Consider the following 12,614-nt stretch of genomic DNA (forward strand, 5'->3'; position numbering starts at 1 on the left):
AATAGATACTGTGACAGACAGACAGATCAATTTCTCTTTTATAATATAAAACTGGAATCGGAGAGCAGTAGCGTCATTGGTTACTAATTCCCAATTGATAAATTACTGGTTCACTGAATTTCTGAGTGTCAAGGGAGCATCCATGACTCAATAATGAGCATTTATGTCAAAGGACCTCATCTATAAAGCACCAATTTCTGCATGTGTTTATATTACTACGTGTACCCACACACATTTACACAAACAAGTACACACACACATACACACACACACACATGTAATACATATATATTGTATTATATTGAAAGGTTGAGTAAACTTATATTAAAAACAAAAAGTCATGGATGCTCCCTTGACACTTAGAAATTCATTATGGAGAAAAGATAGAATGGAATATTTTTATCAAAATATGCTACCGGTTTCAATCCCTGTTAAATGACACTTTAGTCATTCTGCAATAAGGGTGGGGGCGGGATATATTTGAATAAATTAAATTAATCTTTCATTATATCAGTTCTTTTATTATTGTTCCTCACCACGTTTCTTTTGGTTGGCCACATTTTCTTTTACCAAAACAATCCTGACAATTAAGTTCAGTTTATAGCGACAGACTCGACCCAGCCATTTCCATCTCCTTGCTGCTTCAATAGTTTCTCTTTTTGGTTTTACATTAGCCGTGATGTGTAGTTGGCTATTCAAAATCATATTCGGCCAGTCAACCTTCAAAATATTTTCATAAACATTTATTTTGAAAAACCTCCAGTTTCTTTTCAATACTTTTGGTTGTTTTCCAACATTCAGGGCTTTTGTAAAATCATATTTTGGTACTCTTGCTGAGAACTGATGATTCCCATATTGAATTTAACAGAAGGTTAACAATGAAACAAGCTGTCAAGGATGCTTTCAGGGTTAGAAGGTGGAATGGTCTTGCTGTTTCCGCAAGTGCCACAAGGTACAATGAGAACTGAATGTGTGAATGAATGATATCTATTTTGGAAATTCACATGTAGCTAGTATTTAGTTTCCTTCTGTTTGCTGCTGGGTCAGAGTAGTAGCAGCAGATTCCATCCAAAAAGACTAAGATTCAGAAATGACTTGATACAAGAAAAAGTAAAATGAATAAAATAGATTTATTATTGTTTCAATGCTTATATAAACATTGTATAATCGTTCATTTCTGTTTCAGCCTTCTTTTTTACAGGGTGTCCGTAAAGTAACTCTACAGTTAGGCTGAAAACAACTCTATGATACGGTTGCTGAAGCATTAGTAAGAAGCCCAAAGAAATCAATTCGCCGTGGTAGTTCAGAAACTGGTATCAAACGAACGTCACTACATAAAATACTTACAATGCTCAATATGAGACCTTACATTCTGCGCCTAATCCACGGCCTCCTGGAGGATGGTCCTGATTGTAGGTCTTGATTTTGCAAACAGTTTGTAAGTCAGAGGAAGCCAAGGAATATTGAAGATCTTTGCCAGTTCATTATTGATGCATTTGCCAACCTTGATCCAGACTTGTGTACCAAAGTTTGTCACAGTGGGCTTTCACGTTGTTCAGAATGCATTAAAGCTGATGGCTTACAATTTGAACATTTATCATAACTAAGTGAAATCGAAAACCGAAATCAAATTTGATGACAGGCATCCGTGCTAGTGGAGCACTAAGAGCACCATCCAAGCATGATCGTTGCCAGAGCAACGAACTGGCTTCCGTGCCAGTGGCATGTAAAAAGCACCATTTAAGCATGATCGTTACCAGCATCGCCTTACTGACACATGAAAAGACATTTGAGCGAGGTTGATGCCAGTGCCACTGGACTGGCTCCAATGCAGGTAACACGTAAAAAACACCATTTGAGCATGGCCATTGCCAGTACCGCAGTACCGCCTGACTGGCCCTCATGCCGATGGCATGTAAAAGCACCCACTACACTCTGAGTGGTTGGCGTTAGGAAGGGCATCCAGCTGTAGAAACTCTGCCAGATCAGATTGGAGCTTGGTGCAGCCTTCCGGCTCACCAGTCCTCGGTCAAACCGTCCAACCCATGCCAGCATGGAAAGCGGATGTTAAACGATGATGATCATCATCATGTAGTAGTAAATGAAATGGATTGTCTACGTTGTTAGAATATTTTCTGATGTTATACATAAATTTTCTGAAAATCTCTTCAGTCCAACCAAGATATTTCTTTATTACAAAAAACTGTAGAGTAATATTACGGACACCCCACCATTTGTATCCAACCGTATCTGTATGTATTCAACATCTGTTTCACTCTCTCTCTCTCTCTCTCTCTCTCTCTCTGTCTCTCTGCTGACCACGATTCCTTAGATAACTGTTGGTGTGTTTGGTCAGAAGGAACACATTCTGGACAAGCCAATTCCTCCGGGAGAGATCAAAGAAATGATCTTCTCCTCCTGCAAGGAATTCAACATCTCAGAGTCAGTACTTCAACAGGAGATCATCATCAACATTGGCAAATTAATTTCTACCTCACCACAATTCTTTGAAGGAATTCTCAGGATTAGAATTGGGTAAACTACCTCTTCTTACACCTAGCTCTCTCTCTCTCTCTCTCTCTCTCTCTCTCTCTCTCTCTCTCCTCACTATTTTTCCCTCCTTCTCACACTTTCTCAGTCTCCCTCTCTCGTGCACTTCCCCTTTCTTTCTCTCTCTCCCTCTCTCTCCCTCTCATTCCTTCCCTCTCTCCATCTCCCATTCCTCCCTCTCTCCTTCTCCAATTCCTCTTTCTCTCTCATTCCTCCCCCTCTCTCTCTCATTCCTCCCCTTCTCTCTCCCATTCCTCCCCTCTCTCCCACCCCCCTTTCCTCTCTCCAATTCCCCCCTTTCCCCCTCTCCCATTCCCCCCTTTTCCCCTCTCCCATTGCTACCCCTCTCTCTCTCTCATTCCTCCCCCTCTCTCTCCCATTGCTCCCCCTTTTCCCCTCTCCCTTTCCTCCCCCTTCTCTCTCCCATTCCTCCCATTCCTCCCTCCCCTTCTCACTCTCTTCTTCTTCGCCATTCTCTCCATCCCTCTTGACACTGTCTCTGTCCTCTTGCAATCCCAATGGAACAGGCATGAACACGTCCCCCATTGCGCCACCATCGTTCTCCTCCTCTCTCCTCACTATTTTTCCTCCTTCTCACACTTTCTCAGTCTCCCTCTCTCGTGCACTTCCCCTTTCTTTCTCTCTCTCCCTCTCTCTCCCTCTCTCTCTCCTCTCTCTCTCTCCCTCTCATTCCTTCCCTCTCTCCATCTCCCATTCCTCCCATTCCTCCCTCTCTCCTTCTCCAATTCCTCTTTCTCTCTCATTCCTCCCCTTCTCTCTCCCATTCCTCCCCTCTCTCCCACCCCCCTTTCCTCTCTCCAATTCCCCCCTTTCCCCCTCTCCCATTCCCCCCTTTTCCCCTCTCCCATTGCTACCCCTCTCTCTCTCTCTCATTCCTCCCCCTCTCTCTCCCATTGCTCCCCCTTTTCCCCTCTCCCTTTCCTCCCCCTTCTCTCTCCCATTCCTCCCATTCCTCCCTCCCCTTCTCACTCTCTTCTTCTTCGCCATTCTCTCCATCCCTCTTGACACTGTCTCTGTCCTCTTGCAATCCCAATGGAACAGGCATGAACACGTCCCCCATTGCGCCACCATCGTTCTCCTCCTCTCTCACTTCCTCTTCTGCCTCCTCTTCCAGATGGTTCATCTATGCCATGAAGTTGGAACTCAGTGGTCAGCCAGGACCGAAAGACCTCTTCAGTCTCTCACCACAGCAGATCAAACAGTTGCTGCAGAGGTTGCTCCAGCGGGACATGGCTCAACTCGATAAAAGGTAACTAGTCACTCTATTGTGTGGCGGTGGTGGTCGTGGTCGTCGTGGTTGTGGTCGTAGTAGCAGTGGTGGTTGTGGTCGTAGTAGCAGTGGTGGTGGTTGTGGTCGTAGTAGCAGTGGTGGTGGTGGTCGTGGTCGTGGTCGTGGTGGTCGTGGTCGTGGTGGTAGTGGTTGTGGTCGTAGTAGCAGTGGTGGTGGTGGTGGTTGTGGTCGTAGTAGCAGTGGTGGTGGTGGTGGTTGTGGTCGTAGTAGCAGTGGTGGTGGTCGTGGTCGTGGTGGTCGTGGTGGTAGTGGTTGTGGTCGTAGTAGCAGTGGTGGTGGTAGTGGTTGTGGTCGTAGTAGCAGTGGTGGTGGTGGTAGTGGTGGTTGTGGTCGTAGTAGCAGTGGTGGTGGTGGTGGTCGTCGTCGTCGTTGTAGCAGTAGTGGTGGTTTGTGGTGCTGGTTGTGATGGTTTGTGGTGGTGGTGGTCATGGTAGCAGTAGTGGTGGTGGTAATGAGGATTTTTTGTGGTTGTAGTTGTAGCAGTAGTAGTAAAGGTGGTGGTTTGTGTTGGTGGTCAGGTGGTAGTGATAGCAATAGTTGTAATGGTGGTGGTGGTTGTGGTGATGGTTGTAGTTGTAGTGTTGGAGCTCAAAGCAGTTGTCAGCAGAGGTGTGATGTTTGTGATGACATTTGTAAAAGAACATTCCATTAATAATTCCCTGTGTAATTACCAAGTCATTATTTGTTTTCAGTAACCCCTTAATGAGACGACAAATAGATGGGGCCTTGAATAGGGTCCCAAAGAATTTCTATGATCAGGTTTGGAAGATTTTGGAGAAAACCCCAGGCGGTGTCAAAGTGGTTGGCTACCTCTTACCTCAAGTGAGTTCCAGAGTTTTTTCATACTCTCTGTGTGTGTGTGTGTGTGTGTGGTGTGTGTGTGTGTGTGTGTGTGTGAAAGAGAGACACAGAGACAGAGAATCATCATCATCATCATCATTTTAATATCCACTTTTCCATGCTTGAATGGGTCGGATGGAATCCATGGTGGCAGATCTTCTGCAGCCGGATGCCCTTCCTGTCACAAACCCTCACCTGTTTCCAAGTTAACTTAATATTTCCCTTTCACTGGACGGGCTGCAAAGGAACAACTCTGCTTTTATTTGCAGTGGAGGCACAATGGCCCAGTGGTTAGGGCAGCGGACTCGCGGTCATAGGATCGCGGTTTCGATTCCCAGACCGGGCGTTGTGAGTGTCTATTGAGCGAAAACACCTAAAAAGCTCCACGAGGCTCCAGCAGGGGATGGTGGTGATCCCTGCTGTACTCTTTCACCACTCTTTCTCTCACTCTTACTTCCTGTTTCTGTTGTACCTGTATTTCAAGGGGCCGGCCTTGTCACGCTGAATATCCCCGAGAACTACGTTAAGGGTACACGTGTCTGTGGAGTGCTCAGCCACTTACACGTTAATTTCACGAGCATGCTGTTCCGTTGATTCGGATCAACCGGAACCCTCGTCGTCATAACCGGCGGAGTGCTTCCATACTACTTGCTTACATGCCATCACTTGATGTTAAGACCAGGAGACACACACACACACACACACACACACAAACATCTTTGTCATCATCATCATCATCATTGTTTAACCTCCGCTTTCCATACTGACATGGGTTGGACAGTTTGACTGAAAACTGGTCAACCAGGGCCCCAAAAATTATGGGGTTCCTTATACACGTTAAAATACAGTGTGATTCATTTTTGTTTCCCGTACATGGAAAGTTACTTTATTATTTGTCCAGAGTTTAACATTGATCACTGTCCATTGTCTTTCCTTCCAGCAACCGACCCTCTCAGACATGACCATGTATGAGATGAACTTTTCCCTGCTGGTGGAGAAGATGTTGAGTGAAATTGTCGATCCAGCCTATCGTCAGATTGTGGTGGAGGTAAGCATCTCACACACACACACACACACACACACATATCGCTTTTGGTTTTCCCCTTCCTGTAAGGGCAGGGCTTTCAATATTGGTTTCGAGTGTCAGCACAAAACCAGCAAGTTCAGCAGTCAGGGTTAGCAGATTACATCGACCCCAGTGCTCAACTGGTACTTATTTTATTGACTCCTAAGGGATGGAAAGCAAAGTCCACCTTAGCTGAATTTGAACTCAGAACATAAGGATGGATGAAATGGCACTAAGCATTCTGCCCAGCATGCTAATGACTCTGCCAGTTTTCTGCCCGCATGGGCCTTAAGTATTAACACATACTTTATTAAAGTCGAAGAAAAGGTTTCTTGTTCAGCAGAGGCAAAGTGGCTGAGCTCCTTTCAATGCAATGACCAAGACCTTTAGCAATTTGTCGTGCTTGAGTAGATCAATCGAGCCAAGTGAAATCATAGCTATGGCTGTGTTTCCTGTGTTGGGCCTCACGGAGGACAAGGTGGTTGAGCTCCTTTCGAGCGTTGGGCCTCACAGAGGCAATGACCAAGTCCTTTGGCATTATGTCATGTTTGAGAAAAAGAAGCCCATCAAACCATAGTTGTGGCTGATGCTGGTGTCATGTAAGTGGCACCTGTTCTGGTGACACATAAAAAGGCACCTTTCATGTGTTGGGCCTCACAGAAGCAAAGTGCCCGAGTTCTTTTCAATACAATGACCAAGACCTTTGGCATTGTGTCATGCTTGAGAAGACCCATCAAACCAAGTGAAATTGCAATTGTGGCAGATACCAGTGTCACGCAAAGGCACTCATGCTGGTGGCACATACAAGTACCCATTACACTCTTGGAGTGGTTGGCATTAGGAAGGGCATCCAGCCATAGAAACCTTGCCAGATCAGACTGGGGTTTGGTGCAGCCTTCTAGCTTGCCACCCCTGGTCAAACCATCCAACCTATGCCAGCATAGAAAACAGACATTGGACAACGACGGCAGCAGCTTCACAAATCTTTGACACTCAAAGTTTGAGGTGACAGAGAATGGAGAAAGACAATGCATCATTTACTGGGCAATGTAGAGGGACTATATATCGTAGTATATATGTGGAGGGAGTATATATGATAGTACATATCATAGTATAGGAGCTCTATAGCATTTGGGGAAACGGAGAGAGAGAGATTGTATATGGAGCAGAGGTGCTATGTAACATCTGCTAATAATGAAGTTTAACTCTTTCATACCAGTCATCCACAACGTCCCACTCATAGAAAGAACTGAGATATAATGTTTGAAGTACGAGTGGTCCTTAGTAGGGGTAGGAGCTTTCTAAACTTTGCCCAGACTATTCGTATTCTAGTGGTGGCACTCTCTGAGCATCCACCCACCACTACTAACTTGGTCACCCAGGTAGCGGAAACTATCAACAACTTCTAGTTTCTCCCCCTGGAGTGTGATGGAATCTGTTTTTTGAGTGCCTGTGATGTCTATTGTCCCTGTGCATCTGCCGCACATGAAAGCTATCTTATCAGTTAATTTCCCTTTGATGTTGCTGCACCTCTGATGCGTCCATAGCTTACACTGGGTACATCTTATGGAGTTTCTATCTACACCTTTCCTACAGATCGAGCAGGGCCACCTGCCTGAGGGGGTGTGTGCTGAGTTCGCCTTTCTGCTTACTATAACTTTGGTCTTTGCTACATTTACTCTAAGGCCCTTTGATTCTAACCCTTGCTTCCACACCAGAAATTTCTTTTCTAGTTCCGGTAGTGATTCTGCTATGAGAGCCAGGTCATCAGCATAGAGGAGCTCCCAGAGGCAACCTGTTTTGAATTCCTCTGTTATTGCCTGGAGGACTATGATGAATATAGACTGTAAATGGATTCATCGTGCTACAGTGAATTAGAGTGATAATATCATTGGTCGTAATTTATCATCACTGACCACTGGACTCTTTATCCATAACTTGCTTCTTCATATGTCTTGCCTTATCTTTTTTGATATTTTCTTTTTTCAGTCTTTCATGGTTGTGGCCACAATCCTTGACCGTAATCCAGAGTTGTGTTTCCCACAGGCTGTCAACATGGACAAGGTAATTGAAATCATCACCACCACCACCACCACCACCATCATCATCATCATCATCATCACCACCACATCATCATCATCATCATCATCACCACCACCACCATCATCATCATCACCACCACCACCACCACCACCACCATCATCATCATCATCATCATCATCATCACCACCATCATCATCATTTAACATCCTTCTTCCATGCTGGTATGGGTTGGGCACTTTGAAAGGCTCCAACCAGCGTTGGTTTCGAATATATGCTTTGACATGGTTTCTACACCTGGATGCCCTTCCTAATGTCAACCACTTCACAAAGTCTGTACTGGGTGCCTTCTTTCATGGCATTGGCCCAAGTGAGGTCACTCAGTACTCGTAAGACATGACATTCCCCACCCACCCCCTTGACTAAGGGGTGGGTGTGGTAGAAAGGGAGGTGGAATATCAGAAATAATTTCACAAGAAAATGTTTCTGGACATCTGATGCAGAGATTGCTTTGAGGTGAACAAGTTTGCTCAACAACAATAGGCGCAGGAGTGGCTGTGTGGTAAGTAGCTTGCTAACCAACCACATGGTTCCAGGTTCAGTCCCACTGCGTGGCATCTTGGGCAAGTGCCTTCTGCTATAGCCCCGGGCCGACCAAAGCCTTGTGAGTGGATTTGGTAGACGAAAACTGAAAGAAGCCTGTCGTATATATATATATATGTATGTGTGTGTGTGTTTATGTGTCTGTGTTTGTCCCCCTAGCATTGCTTGACAACCGATGCTGGTGTGTTTACATCCCCGTCACTTAGCGGTTTGGCAAAAGAGACCGATAGAATAAGTACTGGGCTTACAAAGAATAAGTCCCAGGGTCGATTTGCTCGACTAAAGGCGATGCTCCAGCATGGCCACAGTCAAATGACTGAAACAAGTAAAAGAGTAAAAGAGTTACTAAATAAACTTAGGGTTCAATCCTATGGCTCAGAATTTTGAACCAATTCCTTCTGCTGCAGCCAATGGTTTGCGAGCGGAATTTGGATTCCCTTCAACAGGGTTTCCGCTCTTCCCTGTTGCAGCGTTCAGATTGTGTCTGTTGAATGCTGATCACTTCTGCCTGGCCAACTCCTGTCAAACCATTCCACCCATGCCAGCTTGGAAGGCAGATGTCAAATGATGATGGTGATGATGATGAATCCTAAGACAGATTGCTAAGCATTTTAGCTGATAAGATAAAGATTCCACCAGCTCATTGCCTGATAAGCAAAGTAACATTCTTTTCTACTCTAGGCACAAGGTCCGAAATTTTGGGGGAGGGGGCCATTCAATAAGATCAATCCCAGTACACAACTGGTACTTTGTCGACCCCGAAAGGATGAAAACCAAAGTCAAACTCAATAGAATTTGAACTCAGAACGGAGTGACAGATGAAATACCGCTAAACATTTCGCCCAGCATGCTAATATTTCTACTAGCTCACCACCTTTTTAAATATTCTTTTCTACTCTAGGCACAAGGTCCGAAATTTTGGGGGAGGGGGCCCAATTGATTAGATCGATCCCAGTATGTAACTGGTACTTAATTTATTGACACCGAAAGGATAAAAAGTAAAGTAGACCTCGGCGAAATTTGAACTCAGAACGTAAAGACAGACAAAATACCGCTCAGCATTTTGCCCATCGTGCTAATGATTGTGCCAGCTCGCTGCTTTATAAACGAAGTAATTTTGAGAGAGAATTGCAATAATCATTCTGGTAAATATTTGAAATTTGAGAGAACAACAATTATTGAGGGCTTGCAGCAACATACCTGACACCCCCCTCTCTCTCTGGCCAGGTAACCTTGTACCTCCTCTCCAGCAAGACCTCTGTTTTTCTCTCTCTGTCTCACTCTAACCTTCCATCATCTGACACAACACAAGATCCCCTCCTCCAATGCCCCTCCCCTCTCAAAAGATCTTTGTCTTGCAAGTTACTTGGTGAACCTGTCAGTGCAGGTACCACTTAAAAAGCACCCAGTCCACACTGTAAAGTAGGTTGGCATTTGGAAGGGCATCCAGTTGTATAAACCTTGCTGAAACTGACCTCACCTGTGCTTCTGCCAGGTAAAAAGCACTCAGTCCATTCTGCTGAGTGGTCGGCATTTGGAGAGGCATCCAGCTGTAGAAATCCTGCCAAAACAGTTACAGAAGTCTGGTGCAGGCTTCTTTCTGCCTGGCTGGCTCCTTTCAAACCGTCCCACCCATGCCAGCATGGAAGGCAGATCTTAAATGATGATGATGAATGGGAAGACAGATGAGATGTTGCTAAGCATCTTGGCTGGTGTGCTGAAGATTCTGCCAGCTCATTGCCTGATAAACAATTTAATATTAAAAAGGGAAACGGAATTGCAATAATCATTATAATCATCATCATCATAGTTTAACTCTGCTTTCCATGCTGGCATGGGTTGGACGGTTTGACTGAGGACTAACAAGCCAGGAAGCTGCATCAGGCTCCAATCTGTTCTGGCAAGGTTTCTACAGCTGGATGCCCTTCCTAATGCCAACCACTCCAAGAGTGTAGTGGGTGCTTTTTACATCCCAACGACACAGGAGCCAGTCAGGCGGGCCTGGTATTGATCATGTTTGGATAGTCCCTTTTACATGTCACTGGCACAAAAGCCATTTGGGGGTACTGTCATCAACCATGTTCGGATAGTGCTTTTTACATGTCACTGGCACGGAGGCCAGTCAGGGGTACTGGCATTGGCCACTTTTGGATGGTGCTTTTTTTTTTGCCACCAGCACGAGAGCCAGTCAGGGGGTGCTGGCATCAACAACATTCGGATGGTGCTTTTTACGTGCCACCATTCTGGTAAATATTTGAATTTTGAGAGAACAACAATTACTGAGGACAAATTACTCCAGTTATTATTCTCACCAAATTGTTTCTTCGAATAATTAATTACATGGAAAGGTCCTGAGTTCAATCATAGGAACCCATTCATGTCAGAATATACGTATTAAGTCTTTCGGTGCAAGCATGGCTGTGTGGTAAGAAGCTTGCTCCCCAAGCACGTAGTTTTCGGGTTCAGTCCCACAGCATGGCACTTTGGGCAAGGACCTTGTAGTGTAGCCCTGGGCCAACCAAAGGTTTGTCAGTGGATATGGTACATGGAAACTGGAAAGAAGCCCATTACGTGTGTGTATGTGTGTGCATGTGCGCGTGTGTGTGTGTCTTCTTGTCTTGACACCACTTTGGAAGCACTAGCATAGGTAGGGACAGTGCGCCCCGAGCAGCACTTTTAAAGGAGCGGCACTTTCCATCCTGTTGTAGGCAATATGTGCTTTTTGCTGGGGTCACAGCTATGCTAGTGATTGGAAATGAGTGTCACCATCATACAATAACATAAATCATTTTTTTTTCATTAATTTATTTTTTTTTGTTTTTGTTTTTTCTTCCCCATAGATTTTGGAGAATGCATTCTCTCAGTTCCAGCAAGATCTGTCCCGAGATGGTCAAGTGGAGAAAGAGAAAATCACTCTACACATGTTTGTCAGTACCCAATCGAACGTGAAGCAGGGTACCATCAGCTACATAACCAAATCTGTGGTGAAGCAGGTATTGGAAGGTGACCTGAAGACCACACCCAACGAAATGTGTCTCCTCTCATAACGCATTTCACCACCACCAACACCACCACCACCACCACCACTACCACCATCACCTCCGTCTCTCACTCGCTTTCTCTCTTGTCTTCAACTCGTGGCTCGGGTGGTGGTGTTACCCTGATTACAGATGAATCAGTGGACACACGGACACACACACATACACACACGCAATATTTTACCCACCAGTATATTTAATCAAAAACCATACATGTGAATGAAGACAATTATACATTCATATACATGTGTAATTTAAATGGGTACTAATACAAAACACACACACACACACACACACACACACACACACACACACACACACACACACACACTCACACACACACTCACACACACAAATATTTACATAGAGATACACATTATTTTAAAACACACACATTGTCACTATGGGCAGTTGTTTACACACACACACACACACACACGATGATGATGATGATAATGATAATGACACTCACGTCAGAAAAAGACAGTCACATGCAAAATCAGATACACACAAATAGATAAAGAATGACCTAGGCACAGCCACCTACATTGATAGTGGTACTTTCACACACACACGCACACACGCAATATGTAACACAGACAGAAAGCTATTTCAATATCCAAGAAAAAAGTGATATTTTTTGACAACAGCAACTCTAACCATTGTTCAAACTATTGCCCTTTGACCTCCAGCTCTTATCTAATCATGGTATTCTTTCTGTATCACACAGCTGCATGGTTTGTGATAACATGCAGCAGATATGTTGGCTAGGTCAATATAGCTACATGTGATCTCTCCCTCTCTCTCTCTGTAATATATATATATATTCACTCATGCATACATACATATATATTGCTTTGGTTTTTATGTGTCTTGTAACACACACACACACACACACATACATATATACATAAACAACTTATAAACAAGGGCAAAAGAAAAAAATTTCAATGCCAAATATGCCAAAAATAGGCTTAATCGTCAATAACCATATAATTTATCACTATAAACAGGTGTCTCGAAAGTGTGCTTGTAGTGATAAATTATATGGTTATTGACGATTTAAGTCGATTTTCGGCATATTTGGCATTAGAATTTTTTCTTTTGCCCTTGTTTATAAGTTGTTTATAAAATTTAACCTTTAAAGGTATTTTTTTAATATGCT

The 12,614-nt window shown here is 44.2% G+C and overlaps 1 protein-coding gene across 2 annotated transcripts in view; it reads left to right on the forward strand.

The window, feature by feature from the left end:
- Nucleotides 1-12,354, forward strand: part of LOC115209939 (phosphorylase b kinase regulatory subunit beta) — a 57,477-nt gene extending 45,123 nt beyond the window's left edge. Inside the window, exons 19-25 of one of the 2 annotated variants that reach the window (XM_036509038.1) lie at nucleotides 2,333-2,535; nucleotides 3,686-3,820; nucleotides 4,555-4,684; nucleotides 5,643-5,750; nucleotides 7,758-7,832; nucleotides 11,252-11,469; nucleotides 11,500-12,354. In XM_036509038.1, coding sequence (XP_036364931.1) covers nucleotides 2,333-2,535; nucleotides 3,686-3,820; nucleotides 4,555-4,684; nucleotides 5,643-5,750; nucleotides 7,758-7,832; nucleotides 11,252-11,458 — 858 coding nt within the window. In that variant the 3' untranslated portion in view covers nucleotides 11,459-11,469; nucleotides 11,500-12,354. Of the gene's footprint in view, nucleotides 1-2,332; nucleotides 2,536-3,685; nucleotides 3,821-4,554; nucleotides 4,685-5,642; nucleotides 5,751-7,757; nucleotides 7,833-11,251 lie in introns of both variants that reach the window. The other variant, XM_029778580.2, reaches the window with a different exon arrangement.
- Nucleotides 12,355-12,614: the final 260 nt, after the last annotated feature.

The sequence above is a fragment of the Octopus sinensis genome, linkage group LG1, assembly GCF_006345805.1.
Source record: "Octopus sinensis linkage group LG1, ASM634580v1, whole genome shotgun sequence".
In the NCBI taxonomy this organism is placed as follows: Eukaryota; Metazoa; Mollusca; class Cephalopoda; order Octopoda; family Octopodidae; genus Octopus; species Octopus sinensis.